The 17,187-nt window shown below is 37.2% G+C and overlaps 1 protein-coding gene across 1 annotated transcript in view; it reads right to left on the reverse strand.

Moving 5' to 3' along the window:
- Nucleotides 1-447: 447 nt before the first annotated feature.
- The window catches only part of LOC113066023 (contactin-associated protein-like 2), a 314,922-nt gene continuing 298,182 nt past the window's right edge, over nt 448-17,187 (reverse strand). Inside the window, exons 22-24 of the mRNA XM_026237587.1 lie at nt 2,821-3,051; nt 2,104-2,175; nt 448-1,269 (exon numbers count right to left, since the gene is read on the reverse strand). Of these exons, the coding sequence (XP_026093372.1) occupies nt 1,070-1,269; nt 2,104-2,175; nt 2,821-3,051 (503 nt within the window). The 3' untranslated portion in view covers nt 448-1,069. The remainder of the gene's footprint in view (nt 1,270-2,103; nt 2,176-2,820; nt 3,052-17,187) is intronic.

A 17,187-nucleotide genomic window follows, 5' to 3' on the forward strand; every position in this document is an offset into this window, starting at 1 on the left:
AATAAAGTTTTTAACATGTCGAAAGTAATTTCACAAAATGCACAGTGCAATAAATTCTGAAAATGCTGCAGCATACATATAAAATAAATTTTTCCATTCTAAACATTTATTTAACATTGCTGTTCGGAACACTTCTAAACTCATATATATATATATATATGTTGTCTACTTTCTTCTCAGACAGATATATCATATAAATTCAAACAGCCATTTGATTGGTTGGGATTCTTCTATTACCTATTTTCCCAAAGTAAATTCTCCACAGACGGCTGGCTGAATCCTAAAGGCACCTTGAATTACGTCATTAAATTGGTTGTCAGTAGTCCCACCTTCTTCATCTGAAATGACCAACACTGATGATACATATTTGCATTTTCATCTGCCAAATAGATGCCACTATGCCAATGCTTTACCACAGCCTGCATAAATGAATCACAGACAAAATGATCTCTCAAAATAACATCTTTATGCCATGATACGCACATGCCTTCAGCAAAACAAATACTTAAGACTGAGAGGTGTTTGGCAAGGGACAGTAATCTGAAGGCTTCCAAAAGAAATAAATGAGCATAGCTGTGCAGAAGGCTACAAACAGAGTCGATTTGACATAATTCTTGGCGCATGCCTTGTTTTTTTCCCTCCCTCGCTGATCTGATGTCATCTTTAAATATCTCTGTCATTGGTGTAATAAATGAAATAAAAAATATTCATACAGAGCGTTTAACAACTACAGTCTGTCTAAACATTTTCCACACAAGGACTTTTCGTAAGATTGAGAAAATGAACACGTGAAGAAAATGATTAAACTTACATTACAATTTTCCATAAAAGAGGATTTTGTCAAATAATTATGTTTCTGTAAAAAAAAAAAAAAGCACACACACATAGTGAAATGATTTATTAACATGTGATCCAGAGATTACATACTTAAAAGACTTTTGCCAAAACACAATAGAAAGAGACAAGCCAGTCACTATTTACAGTCAGTTTCTCAAACTGGCGATGAGCTTGATCCCAAAACATTAGTTCTGATACTCAAAAAAAGATTCTGAAAGAGTCTATATGCCCATTATATGAACCATTCTTTCTTGCTTTCATCTATGGTCTCTGTGAAATTGGGCTCGGTGCCCATAATGGCCGCGTCGGCTGACTCTGACGACTCTCCCCCTTTGGCCTCGTTGGTGTGGTAGGTGCCTTTATGGCGGAACATGTACCGAATCAGAAACACCAGCGTGCACAGAATAGAGAAGATCACCACTGCAATGATACCTGCAAGGAAAAAAAAATCACCACTGTTGAAAAGAAAGCGTGCTGAAAATGCACTGATCCTATAGCCATCCAAAGATGTAGGTGAGTTTGAGTTTCTTCATCAGAACAGATTTGGTCAAATTTAAGATTGCATCACATGCCCAACAATGGATCCTCTGCAGTGACTGGGTGCCGTCAGAATGAGACTCCAAACAGCTGATAAAAACATCACAATAATTTACAAGTAATCCACATGACAGTCCATCAGTTAACATCAGGTGAAGAGAAAAGTTGCATGTTTGAAATAAAGAAATCCATCAAGACATTTTTAATTTTAAAACCTTTTCCAAAATAACATTTCCTCATATAATAACAAGTCCATTCCCTTGTTGTCCCCTCAAATACAAAATCCATCCACATACATATTTTGTTTACACCTGTTTTGGACTGTATTTGCTTGTAAACAGTGTATCTGTGCATATTTCTCTCCTAATTCAGATGACCTTTTCACTTAAGAAATCAATATGGAAAGAAGACTGGAAGCAATGGTCTAAAGTTAAAAAGGATTCAGTGATGGATTTGTTTTATTGCAAACACAGCTTTCATTCCATAAGATGTTCACTGATGGACTGGAGTCATGCAGACTCTCATTCTGATGGCACCCATTCACTGCACAGGATACATTTCTGAGCAAGTGTTGTATTTACCCGAATCTGTTCTGATGAAGAAACTCGGATGGCCTGAGGACGAGTTAATTTTCAGCGAATTTTTGAAATACTCCTTTTATGCATAAAAGGATAGATAACTTGAAGTAATTGTTCATCTGAATTAGATATGAACATGTTTCCATCTCACCTCCTATTATAGCTGAATTCCTGTTTACTCCATCCGGTATCACTCTTTCCTCATTGAAGGGGAAATCAGCACCTGTAGGAGATCACAATAATTATAATAATTACATGTCTATATAGTTTTACTCAACTATAATAACCTTGATAGCATGAAATTGAATACATGTGAAAACAGTCTGATGTGTCTGAGAAGAGAATGAATCATTTTCTCTATGCCAAATGATTTACATCTACAAGTGGATTTTTCAAAGAAACAAATGTGATGAAACATAATTCTTTAGAACATGTTTGTCAGATACCCAATGCACTTATATCTGACCAAAGCATACTGGTCTTTACAGAAGCCATTTTGCCCATTAACTGGCCATTGACCTTTTTAGAATGAGAGGACGTAGTAAAGAAAGGCCTAATTATGTTGTAATGTTTAGTCGAATAGTGCTACTGCTGTATTGAATTTAGAGTTTTTCATGTTTAAATCAGACTGAACACAATACAATGAAAAGATGCACATTTAGGAGGGTTTCTATAAAGAGGTTAACTGTGGGCAGATCTCATTGGTCAGGTCAATGCAATGCAATGCTGCAATCAATAAACTAGCACTTAGAATTAAATGTCTTTTACACCACTCATAGGAAACGATGCAGGACTGAGAGATTTCAGTGCATTTTGGGGATTGCAATACCTCTTTTTATTAATATTTGGCTTGTTTAATTATGCTAACCTGCGTCTAGGTGCCACGGGTCGGTTGCAGCAGACATGGGTGGGATCGTGAGGGGTGATGCACCGCAGTTGGATTCCACCAGTTTCCCCTGGTGCGAGACGGGCGCCGAACCGCGGGACCTGAGAGCGGCTTTCAGAGGAGCAATGCTGTTGAACTGCACTCTGGACAAGCAACCCACGAACCCAGGTGTGTTGTATTTTTCTATGAGCACCGGATCGATGTAACCGGTTTCTGCAAGAAGAGGAGATACAGATAGGCATCTAAATTTAGACTAAGAACAAGGGAATAATCACCATCTAAATGTTTGAAATGTCAGAAAGCCTGAAATACAAGATAACTGCAGAAAACTGATCCAAGCCTTGTTCCGGTAATTGTATTCCATTTCACTGCAATAAAAGGATAAGATCAATGCGTGTTCATGTATAATGTACATACATCAGATCTTCATTACGATGGCATACTAAAATAAAACCTTGAGGGAATAACTTTATCTGAAAAAAGAATGAATCATTTCCACTTGAATTACAAACATATTGATAATAATTACTGTCGTCATGTTCCCATTCAATGGTTTTTCACAATTCAACAATTCATTTGTTGCTGCTACACTGAATATTTAAATGCATAGCTCACTTAAAAATACTCACTGTCATTTGTTCCAAACCTGAATGACTATTTCAGCTCATTTAAATGTTGAATTTGATTTAGTTCACAGAATGATTTATTCATGAGTTAGATGGAAATCATAAATTCACTGATAATAAACTCACAGAAATTTACAGCTCACTGGATTATCAGTGATTAATGACTTACATTTTGGTTTGATCCTAAAATAAAACAAAATATAAATATTAGATGTAAAACTTGACAAGAAATAAAACAATGACAAAAATTTATATGAAAACGAAAATATAAAATAAAATTTTATAAAAAAATAAATAAATATATATATATATATAATAGCATATAAATAATACTAACACTGACTTGTTCCCCACATTAGGCTCTTATATGACTTCAGAAGGCTTATAAGTCTTATGTGCCTCTTTTTGAAAACAGTGACAAGAACATTCTTAAAAAAATCTTCTTTTATGTTCTACTCAAGAGTATAAAGATCAGTTTGGACTATCCAAAAATCAAATTTAAATCCAAAAAGTATTTAAATCCAAACAGCAGAGTGATCCTGACATAAGATTAAAACCCAGTCCTCAGGCATTTTCATAAAACACTTTATATTACACTTCTACTCTTTTCTCTCCCCCCTCTTTCTTGTCTTCAGGCACACTGACATATCCTGGTACCTTCAAAGTGCAGCTTAGATTTTCCTACTGAACACCCTCCACCAAACACAGACAAAAGAGTCAGTCTAACTGCTGCACATTACAGACAAAGCCTCTTCAAACCTGTGTTTGTGAAGCCTCTTCAATGCTGCAGTGCGCAGCTAAAATCAGTGTTCTCTCACCACAGCCAGGGGTAAAATACACCATGAGAAAAAAAACACACAATGAGAACAATGGATAACAAAAACAAAGCAAGCTGTCTTTGTTGTGCATCAAGAACACCTCATAGGGACAATGATTTTTGAGTCACAGAATCACAGTAAAACAGTTTTGTGGGGGTCCACGAGAGATGACAGTATAGCTGATATATTCAAGATTGTGAAGCATTCAAATTGAAAATGCCCAATTTAACTCCTGAAACTTATTTGCACCAATAAACAAGATGCACAATGATGCATAATTTTTTTAATGATTTTATATATGTATGTGCAGTGTATAGTATAGCAAATATTATTGTACAGTTTTGAGTTGGTAATTTTTAAAAATTTATTTATTTGATTTCTGCTGAATAAAGAAAACCCCCAATATTATTACAATTTAAAATGATTAATTAACTGACAACTAAGGAAAATCCCAAATTCAGTATCTCAGAAAATTAGAATATTGTGAAAAGGTTCAATATTGAAGACACCCTGTGCCACACTTTAATAAACTAATTAACTCAAAACACCTGCAAAGGCCTTTAAATAGTCTCTCAGTCTAGTTCTGTAGGGTACACAATCATGGGGAAGAGTGGTGACTTGACAGTTGTCCAAAAGACGATCATTGACACCTTGCGCAAGGAGAACAAGACACAAAAGGTCATTGCAAATCAATAGGGATAATCGCACACTGGAGAGGATTGTGAAACAAAACCCATTCAAAAATGTGGGGGAGATTCACAAAGAGTGGACTGCAGCTGGAGTCAGTGCTTCAAGAACCACTACGGACAGACGTATGCAAGACATGGGTTTCAGCTGTCGAATTCCTTGTGACAAGCCACTCTTGAACAACAGACAGTGTCAGAAGCGTCTCGCTTCAAAAAGGACTGGAATGCAGCTGAGTGGTCCAAAGTTATGTGCTCTAATGAAAGTAAACGTTGCATTTCCTTTGGATATCAGGGTCCCAGAGTCTGGAGGAAGAGAGGAGAAGCACACAATCCACGTTGCTTGAGGTCCAGTGTAAAGTTTTCACAGTCAGTGATGGTTTGGGGTGCTATGTCATCTGCTGGTGTTGGTCCACTGTGTTTTCTGAGGTCCAAGGTCAACACAGTCGTATACCATGAAGTTTTAGAGCACTTCATGCTTCCTGCTGCTGACCAACTTTATGGAGATGCAGATTGAGTTTTCCAACAGGACTTGGCACCTGCACACAGTGCCAAAGCTACCAGTATCTGGTTTAAAAACCATGGTATTCCTGTTCTTAATTGGCCAGCAAACTCGCCTGTCCTTAACCCCTTTGAAAATCTATGGGGTATTGTGAAGAGGAAGATGCGATATGCCAGACCCAACAATACAGAAGAGCTGAAGGCCACTATCAGAGTAACCTGGGCTCTCATAACACCTGAGCAGTGCCACAGACTGATCGACTCCATGCCACGCTGCATTGCTGCAGTAATTCAGGCAAAAGGAGCCCCAACTAAGTATTGAGTGCTGTACATGCTCATACTTTTCATTTTTATACTTTTTAGTTGGCCAAGATTTCTAAAAATCCTTTCTTTGTATTGGTCTTAAGTTATATTCTAATTTTCTGAGATACTGAATTTGGGATTTTCCTTAGTTTTCAGTTATAATCATTAAAATTAAAAGAAAAAACTTTTGAAATATATCAGTCTGTGTGTAATGAATGAATATAATATACAAGTTTCACTTTCTGATTGGAATTAAATCAACTTTTTGATGATATTCTAATTATATGACCAGCACCTGTATATGTATATTTGCAGGTTACAAGAAATCTAAGAACTTCTACTCTCATGTGTTACACTAATGAAAGTAAACAAACATTTGCTAAATTCAGAAATAATGGGCCAAAAAACACACAACTCCCCACACAACTAAAGTCAACCTTGCAGTTTAATGCTCAGCAGAAAGCGAATAAATGTGAGAACATGAATACTAGTCTTCAGATTCTCAGATTCTTGCAGGCACAGGGCAGACAGAACACTTGTTCACTTTCAATAGGACAACTATCAATACACAAAATCTGATCTGCTTGAATTTCGGTATCAGAAATCTGTTTTTCAATGTGAAGTGACTGGGGGTAATAAGTGACATTACATCTCTGATCTAAATGATCTCATTAAATTATGTTATTGCCTTTGCCTTAAATCACTAGAATATGAAGTTAGAGAGCGTAATCTGAGTGTCTCTCACCACTCGTATGAAAAATGACATCAAAGCATAGCAAATTAAATGATTATAATTCTTGTCAGATTCAGATCCATAATTTACTTTCTAGTACAAATATTTTCTGTGATTTAAAAGAACATCGCTACTGCAGAGCACCTGACTGGAAAACACAAGAAACCTTTGACATTCAGGTTCATGTTTGTTGTATGAAATGTTGCACGCCTCAGAGGCGTGAAACGTGGCTGGAATATTAATGAGAATTGACTTATTGTTGCTGCTGCAAATTCAGATGGAAAGCTCGGGAGATTTCCCTCTCGCTTTTCATGATGCTCTGATTATTAGAGACATGCTGCAGTATACGCACTTCCATTAACCCTTGTTTTGTGCAAACTGGACATTCATTCTATGGTTTTTACTCCCTTGATGTTTATACTGCAAGCAGATGGCTTAAATCAGCCACAGTTCTGCTTTACTCCAGCCGATGTTAACAGGGAGGAGGGAGCACTACAGTTTCTTTGTTCCTCGATGCTGCAAACTCATAGAGTCATAGTTACAGACACAAACAAACATTGCTTTTCACAACTAAGACTAAATGTTCATCTTAGCATGCTGGCTAAGTATATAAATATTTTGAAATATATTTTAGTAAATATATATTTTTTGCACATTTTGAAATATATTTAAAAATATATTTGGATTTTTTTATTTTTGCTGTATGGGTATATGCAACGCTATCTCACAACCAATTCGTACGTATTTTACGAGGTGGCTTGTCCGTACGAATTTGTACGACCTCACACTACGATTTTATACGATTTGTCTAAACCCCATTGACGGTTAGGTTTAGGGGCGGGGTTAGTTGAAGGTCATTCGTACAAATTCATATGAATTGTGCAACTCGTAAAATACGTACGATTTGGCAACAATAATATAAATTTGTGCGAGTGTGGTCATACGAATTCATACGAATAAGCCACCTTGTGAAAAATGTACGAATTGCTGTCAGATCGGGTTGGTATATGCAATCAAGACAAACACAAAAAAGATGCACAATTGAGTAAACATTTTTAGAAATATCTATAGATATATATTTATACATATAAAAAATTACGGAAAAAAAAAAAAAAAACTGGCATGCATTTATATGCATAAAACTTGCTAAATGATAAAAACATTCCTTAAGAGCACCAACTGGTACTGCAGTGCTCCCACACCTGTAGCCACCTGCTGTAAACACTTCTTCCTGTTTTAAAATAAAGTTTGGTGTAGAAAATATATGCACTTGATCATATTGTAAAGCTCAACAGAAGCAACTGATACTGTATTCTCCAAACGATGTTCCTTATTGCAGTAAACACAACACAGTATATCTCTTTAAAACATTTCACGTTGAGAAGAGATATGTAGAATTATGCAGTGCAAGTAAAACTGCTATCTGAACACCCATCCAATTATTTGATCAGCTCTTTTGTCTATGAGCTGATGATAAATGCTATGAATTATTCAGAGACATTAAAGTAAACACTGCTATCCTGGTAGGGGCTATTATTGCGGGGGAGATACAGGGAAAGAGGGAGCAAATGAGGGATTGAAGACCATCTTTTGATGGATGGGTTGGGAGATGGAGAGAAGGTGGTGGGATGAAAGGGTTGTCATGGTAACAAACGGAAGCTGGTGTGGCGAGAATGTGAGAGAAAGGGAAATGCTGGACCTAAAGAAAAAGTGACCATGTGAATTACAATGACACACTGTAAACACATATCATGATGGCTGAACATTTCACTTCACCTGTTTTTATCTCTCGCACACTCAAAAATGTCATTTGCTCTAGTCTTGCTGTACTGTTCAGATTGGGAGAGGCCAATCTTCAGATCTTGCTGCATGATGCACCACGTGCTAACAGACTGAGACAGAACAACACCTGTCCGACGTCACGTCACAACAGGATCAGAGAACAACCTCTCAAATACCCTCAGAAAAGGCATGATTTTAAGGAAACACACAGCTGTATTCACTAAACCAGTTATGCAAATCAAGAAGTAACGCAAACATGCTCACAACATTAATACTGAACACGGTTTTCAGAAAGAAATTCCCTGTAGTATGCTGCAGACTATTACAATCTGCTGTACTTTTACAACATCGTTCCACCCACTGCAGGCCAGGTACCTGAAATTGCTCTTAAAAATGTAAAACTGTCACTTTTATAAGCCAATAATTATAATAATAATAATACATAATGTTATTTGCATCAGGTATACAAGGTGCAATACATAACAGAAATATAAAAGGTGGCCTTTATATTTTAAAAGGAAATGTATCCCTGTAATTGAACAGCTGAATATATGTGTGTGTGTGTGTGTGTATGTATATATATATATATATATATATACACACACACACACACACACACTATTATTCCATCAGCCACCCTTGGAGGGGGCAAACACCACCGTATACTACCTGCACCACACACACACATTCTAGCAATGCAGACAATCTGCCCAGCAAATAACTAAACAAAACATTCTGTTTCTAATTTAATATTAGGAACAGGAATACCTAAAATACTACTGTGGGTGATCACTGCAATATCCAAACACACAAAACACATGTAAGGCGTCCTTCACCCAGAAAACACAGTCTCACATCCTTATTCAAAACCTTCAATGCTGCGGCACAGAAAGCAAACATTACCTGCCAGACAGGCGTTTGTTATCAGGTATACTTCACTTTCTTCTTCCAAAATGCCAGCCTTCTTGTGTGTCAGTGTATGTTCCTCTCCACGCTGCGGATGGCTGTGTGTGTATCCGTCTGCAGCTGGGGCTGGGTGATCACAGACTGCAGCCCGTCTCCTGCTCCGCACCTTCACAACACCTGGAAACTGGATTCCACTGTCGTCTGGATCTGGAGCCCCCTCCGCGCTGGACGATGACTGTGCCCAGAGCCGTGTAATGATCACAGAATAGCCAATGACATCATCCATCTGTTCAACAAGGCTTTGATGGAGAGCAGGCGGACGACAAGATGACATTCAGAGAAGCTAAGCAAGTCTGTTCAGTGTAATGGAATATAATTTAGTTTTCATTAGCATGAGATGACATTATGCGTTCTGGTCCAAATGACTATTCTGCTATAGTGTTTTGTGTGGGAAACCCAGTGGAAGTAAAAACTTGCTCTGTCGCCTCCGCCTTTCAGATGTACTTAGATAGATTATTTATGTATTTTTTTTTTTTTATATAAAAAATCTTTAAATAAGATATTCAACATTGTATTAATTTTGTGATTAATTAGTTTTTTTTTAACTGAGAAACAAGTCTAAACTATTGTCTTTGGCAACTGACTGTATATGCAACAGATGTGCTCCATTATTAACCGGGCTGGTGAATTTCCATGGTAAGTGTCTTTTTAATCTAAAGAACAACATTGCCTTTTGTAATCGACAGTTTGCGACAGATGTGCTCCATAGAGTAAAAATAAAAAAACAAAATATTGCTCACCCTCAGCTGTATGTGATTCATGTAAACACAAGAGTGAATGGTGTTTAGTCTTCAGGGAACATAATGAGACTATCACTCATCTAAATGAAATCCTTTGTGTGCCTTTCTAATGTAAATCGGCCCCTCGAGGGCATAGCCGGCTGTAAATCTGTAAATTATTCTTATCTTAAATCATCAGGGTTTGAATGGGCTTCTCAAAATTGTTACTTAATGACCGTTTCAGAACAGACTCAAGGGAATCATTTGTTCATTGCGGTAATATTAGATTTAAAATCTGGTTCACACTTTACAAGCAGAAATGTGAAGCTTTTGTTTTTGTTAATGCAGCCACATAGTTAAAATGTAATTTGAGGTGCATTTATGTTATTTATGGTAACCTACATTTTTATCCTGAGGTGGGAGTGCTTGAATTCTAAAGCCACCCAAAGCACATATGTGCAGGGTGATGGATCATCTCCCTATGGGTGATGAGGGCATTCAGCCTGATGCAAGGATGGCATAAATCCCTTCACACACACCTGGACTGGTGAATAGGACATCCGTTGAAGTAATTTAATTAGGAATTAAATCTCCTGACTGAGCCTATTTAATGCTAACAAGGCTTTAGGGCAGATCACTGCAGAGGTAATTCTGCTTTTGGTGATTTTAATCAACTGAAAGACAGAAAAAGATGAGAAGAGCAAAAAATGAACTGGAAATGAAGCAAAAGCTCTATTTGGATGGAAGTAGGTCTCTATAAACAATCTCTGAGTCACACTTGTTTAATAAAGGGCATTTGACTATGTACCAGTACTATGAAAGCCTGTTTCTGCCATGGGATAATAAAATAATAAAGGGACATCTTTCATGAAATTCTGAGATTAATTCTCACAATTCTGACTTCAAATACAAATACAAATGCAAAATTGTGAGATATGAACATGCAATTTTGAGAAGTTTAAATTGTGAGATGTAAACTCACAAATTGTAAGGTGACAAAAAGTTGCAACAATTATTTTTTTCATGAGGGAAAAGTCAGAATTGTGAGATGAATTTAGAATTTCGAGATATAAACTCAGAATTGATAAATTGTGTGTGTGTGTGTGTTTATGTGTTTGGAAGAAATTAATTAATGTGAGGATCATATAAAATGCTGCTGAATTTTCTTTTTAAATCGATTTGAATGGGAGGAACAAATCTAAATCTATAATGAAGGTGTATGATTGATCAGCTTTAATTTTTTTCATCATTATATTAATAAAAAGAATGGAGATGCACTGTAAAAAAAATGCCACAATGAGAGGCATTCTTAAAAAGAAAAGAAAAGAAAAACGTTGAATTTGGACATTAAAATCACAAAGTATGTCTGAAAAGCACTTAACCCTCCTCAGGAAAAGCTAGTCTCATCTGAAGAGGCCTTAAGAAATTCAGTGTGTTTATGTTGTTCGGAGTTGCAACAATAAAAATCATCAGCACGAACAATGCTCTAAAACAATAAATAAACAGCTAGAGATAAAATCTTCTGAAACATTTGCATGCCTTTGAGCTGCCTGCAGATTGACACAGAAAGCACTGAAAAACTGCCAGGAGAAAAACAACATAAAAACGAGAGCATCTAATTCTGTTGCATTAAGGAGACAGCCAGCCATAAAAAGTACATAACCTTCAGTGATGGTTGACATATGTTTGGTTTCTTTGAGAAAGATAAGCAGACATCTACCTCCCACCTCCAATACTCGCTTTCAAAACAACCTGCACAAACCTGCTGAATCACTGCAAACTCATTCAACACAAGGCGACTGCTTCAGACGTAATTAAATTTCATTGAACCTATAGGTTTCAATCATCTATGTACAACAGCTAACTATAGTGAATAGGTAATTTATCTCCTTCATGGGGAATAAGATAGGATGAGATGCAAAACATGCAAATGTGTCAAATTGAATGCATCATACTTGAGTCATTTTCTCCCTGTAGAGTTCTCCCTTTCTCCTTCAACCATTTTTCCTTCATTTTCCTGCAGTGGGAGCCTGTCAAAACTGTGGAATAGACTTCAAAGGCGTCCTACTTCCCTCTAAAAATGTCCTCTTTCTTTTCCTCTAAATCATTCTTTGTTGAACCTCACTTTGGTGAGCCATATCTGTATATATAAGAGGAATAAAAACATTTTGACACATCAAGACTCATCTCAAATTTCATATCAGTTTGGAGAATGTCTGCATCTAAAACACCTGAGGAACGTTCAATTAGTAATCCTCCAGGGTAGTGGTTCTTCCGGTAAAAATGATCGAGTTTAGCAAAATTACACACACACACACACAATCTGTAATTTGTGAAGTCTGCAATGGAATGCTGAATACTAGTGTCTGATGTGGCCTCCAGGGGCCATAAAGCACATGGTCATTTAATTAGCTTTGTCTCAATGCCAATTAACACAAATTCACATAGTTTCGTGTGTCTTGAGTGGGTGAAGATGTGATGGCTGTCGGTAACAGTGTGTGATACTCTGGGATACAAAGTGATGCTCAACTCTCTGACGGACAGAATAAATGAAATTACATATAGATAACAGACCAAGCAACTTTTAATGTAAATCGATGGGATTTCTTTGGCAGTTTTGGAAAAGTTGTAAGTCTAACTGTTTAGAAAAGTAATAGTATATCTTCTCAAGAAGCAGCATGATTTAAAGGAATAGTTCACCCCCCAAAAATACAATTTGCTGAAAATGTACTCACTATCCAATATGAAGATGAGTTTGTTACATTTCACAAGACATTAATTGCTGGACTGGAGTGGTGTGGATTATTTATGGATTATTGTGATGTTTTTATCAGCTGTTTTTACTCTCATTCTGACGGCACCCATTCACTGCAGAGGATCCATCGGTGAGCAAGTGATGCAATGCTACATTTTTCCAAATCTGTTCAGGTATCATTCACAGCTTTGAGTTCAAACACTTGTTTTAAGCAGATAATGTTGGTTGGTTTAGTCTTTTATGCAAATCTATATTTCCTTATCATCTGAAATGTGCTGCGACTTATATTCCGAAGCTAATCATATATTATGCGTCAAGCAAAATAAGCAAACATGCCAAATGATGCATGTGCTAAGTGAGCGACAGCAATAAACATCATGCAACAGAAGTCAAACATTCTTAATCTCTAATAACTCCATTCTGCTCTCTGTTGTTCTGTGTAGTTTTTAATGAGTACGAGTATGAGTGTCGGCCCGATATGCATCCCTAACGTTCAGAATAAACCACTTAACATCCATGGGCAATAATAGAAATGAAGTTTGCTTCAGTGAGACTCACTATAAATATAAAAAATAACATTTAGTATAAAATGCACACTGCTCAAACTCATCCTCTTACAAAAGATCTTGATATAGCAAGATTCAGTATTGATCGCATCAGTCTCCTTGTGGCATCGATAGGACTAAAGGCCTGGCCCCAGAGGAGAGATGGAGAGGAGAAAAGAAAAAGACGGAGACAGCATGTAGTTTCTCGAAAGCTCAAACTGCTGTAGCATCAGCATCTGTGCCAACAGCATATCAAATGATCAAAGTACTGCATACTACACAACAATGTCTGACCTTACTACATTGGGTTCCTCAAAATGAATGCATTATGCATATGATATTATGTATTATAAGGTATTGACAGCCCAAATTATTACAAATTTGAATGATTAAAAACAATACTCAGCACAACAGTACTGTCACCCTGGCACATATACAGTACCTAAAGACAACAACACAATCACAAACGCTGTATGCTTTCAGTCAGATTTTAAACTATATTTTCTTCTCCTTCAGTCTTAATGATGCCCTGATTCCCTAAAACCCAATTAGGTTTCGGAGACACAGATAGTACACTCAGCTCAATGTCCAATTAGCTTGATTCATGAATACTGTACAGGCTCTGCAGAGAGAACCTACAGTGGGTGCGGAAAATATTCAGACCCCCTTACATTTTTCACTCTTTGTGACATTTGCTAAAATCATTTAAGTTCATTTCTTTCCTCATTAATGTACACACAGCACCCCATATTGACAGAAGAACACAGAATTGTTGACATTTTTGCAGATTTATTAAAAAAGAAATTCTGTAATATCTCATGGTCCTAAGTATTCACACCCTTCGCTGTGACACTCATATATTTAACTCAGTTGCTGTAAATTTCTTCTGATCATCCTTGAGATGGTTCTACACCTTCATTTAAGTCCAGCTGTGTTTGAATATACTGATTTGACTTGATTATGAAAGCCACCTGTTTATATAAGACCTTACAGCTCACAGTGCATGTCAGAGCAAATGAGAATCATGAGGAACTGCCTGAAGAGCTCAGAGACAGAACGGTGGCAAGGCACAGATCTGGCCAAGGTTACAAAAAAATCCATGCACTTACGGTTCCTAAGAGCACAGTGGCCTCCATAATCCTTAAATGGAAGATGTTTGGGATGACCAGAACCCTTCCTAGAGCTGGCCGTCCGGCCAAACTGAGCTATTGGGGGAGAAGAGTCTTGGTGAGAGAGGTAAAGAAGAACCCAAAGATCACTGTGGCTGAGCTCCAGAGACGCAGTCGGGAGATGGGAGAGTGGCCTCTCCTCAGTGCAAGACACATGAAAGCCTCCATGGAGTTTGCTAAAAAAAACTCCCGAAGGACTCTGGTCTGATGAGACCAACATAGAACTTTTTGGCCTTAATTCTAAGCACTATGTGTGGAGAAAAACCAGGTACTACTCATCACCTGTCCAGTACAATCCCAACAGTGAATGGTGCATGGTGGTGGCAGCATCATACTGTGGGGGAGTTTTTCAGCTGCAGGGACAGGACGACTGGTTGCAATCGAGAGAAAGATGAATGCGGCCAAATAAAGGGATATCCTGGATGAAAACCTTCTCCAGAGTGCTCAGGACCTCAAACTAGGCCGAAGGCTCACCTTCCAACAAGACAATGACCCTAAGTACACAGCTTAAATAATCAAGGAGTGGCTTCACAACAACTCCGTGACTGTTCTTGAATGGCCCAGCCAGAGCCCTGACTTAAACCCAATTGAGCATCTCTGGAGAGACTTGAAAACGGCTGTTCACCAACGTTTACCATCCAACCTGACAGAACTGGAGAGGATCTGCAAGGAGGAATGGCAGAGGATCCCCAAATCCAGGTGTGAAAAACTTGTTGCATCTTTCCCAAAAAGTCTCCTGGCTGTATTAGATCAAAAGGGTACTTCTCCTAAATACTGAGCAAAGGGTCTGAATCCTTAGGACCATGTGATATTTCAATTCTGTGTTTTTCTTTCAGTATGGGGTGCTGTGTGTACATTAATGAGGGAAAAAAATTAACTTAAATGATTTTAGGAAATGGCTGCAATATAACAAACAGTGAAAAATGTAAGGGGGTCTGAATACTTTCCGTACCCACTGTATATCTGGATGGATAAATGAACCTCTACATCACTCACGAATCCCAGCAGCACTGCCCTGCATCAGTCTACAAAGAAGACAATCATCTGAACAACATGAGGATGTCAGCAGTCAATGTTTCCTGTCAGAGAGCTCATGGAGTTCACAGACTAACTTTCACTTTTTTCAGGTCTCCATGTCAAGAGCTCTTGTTTTGTATCACAAGTTGTCTTGATTCATTCAGAGCATGTAGGCATTACAGTTAGAGGTTGCCAGATCATCACTGTACTCATTGCCCAGAAACACCCACTGTTTAGAATGAACACTTAATTCAAAGTGTTCAAATATAAATTCAAATTAAAATATGAAAGTATAGATTGATGATCCAAATGATAAGCTATAAATTATGTTATTTCTTTTTTTTTCTTCTAAAGATAGCTTTATTTGAATTGAATTCGCATATATTTGTCTGTATCACATATACAGAAACACATATTTTGATGATTTAACCCAGAATTATTGACTTATGAGAGTCTAGAAAGCATTAGCTAGAATGTGTTGTAAAAAAGACAAATCAATCTGCAAGGTTTTGCACCCTTTGCCTTTGTTGTCCAGCAAAAACATTTATGAATTTATGAAGTTACATAATATCTTTATAATTTTCAGATTGTTTTATTTTTTTTTATTTTTTGTAAAAAACAATTAATAAATAAAATGAAAGTGTAAATAAAAAAATAAATAGGTTTCCTTTACAAAAATATAGACATAAAATTGAAGGAAAACCTTTTTATAAGAAAACACTTATATTAGAACCAAAACTAGCAAAATAAATTAATAAATTAATAATAATAATTAAAAAGAATTTATATTTATGTATATAAATCTATATTTTGCACTACAAAATTATCATAGCACAGCATTTTGTAACTACAAACCCTTTAATCACATTTAAAATGAATTCACTTAAAATTCACCAAAAGTCAAAACAGCACTTTCACAAACTCTTCCTTTCCATTGCACAAAGTGGATAAATGAATGTTTAAAAAAAAATTACCCCTAGAAACACCAGCCTAGCCTAGCATTATTTAGTATTAATTCTGGTAGGATGGCTACACGTCAATGGCATGATGGCACCATGGCTGTTCCTCCAAAATAAGGTAAGGTAAATATTTCATGACAAACAGCTTGCAGGTCAACCATGGACATTGCCTTAAGCAGGACATGCTGAAAGAGTGTGGTTTACTGATGTGAAAGGGGTCTCCAGCTATAAATCATTGATGAGGCAGGTAGGGCAGTGAACAGACACAACTCACAGTTTCAGCAGGAATTGATGCAGAGGCTCCAGAGACATGTGCAAACATGAAGACCGCACGCTCTGCTACACACGACTGAGATTATCAGCTTGCAGACAGGAAGAAGATCAGAAGAACCAGTCCTCCAGATTCAGATAAGGGATGAAACACTTTTTCTTTTCCACTGTCCTATTATGATGTATTGTTTAAGCTAAAAATGTAAATGCAGGTGGATATAATGCTGCCAGGCTTTGGGTGTTTGTCTGAAGCACCTCCTGCTATATTGGTAACAACAGCGGGTCACTTTACAGTTTTTGGTGTGTCAGCAGGAAGCCCTGAATTGAGCATAATGGGCTCTAGTTGGTGCCTCATCGGTATTCATTGAAGAAAGTGCATGTCTGTTAGATGCCTCCGGGTGAGAGACTGTCTTAAAGCCTCTGACTTCTTTAGAGGGCATGCAAGGACACTGTGGACTGGCAGATGGAAATGATATTCCTGACTTTCTGTGTCCCCAGAGTAC

The sequence above is a fragment of the Carassius auratus genome, chromosome 49 (genome assembly GCF_003368295.1).
Source record: "Carassius auratus strain Wakin chromosome 49, ASM336829v1, whole genome shotgun sequence".
Classification (NCBI taxonomy): domain Eukaryota; kingdom Metazoa; phylum Chordata; class Actinopteri; order Cypriniformes; family Cyprinidae; genus Carassius; species Carassius auratus.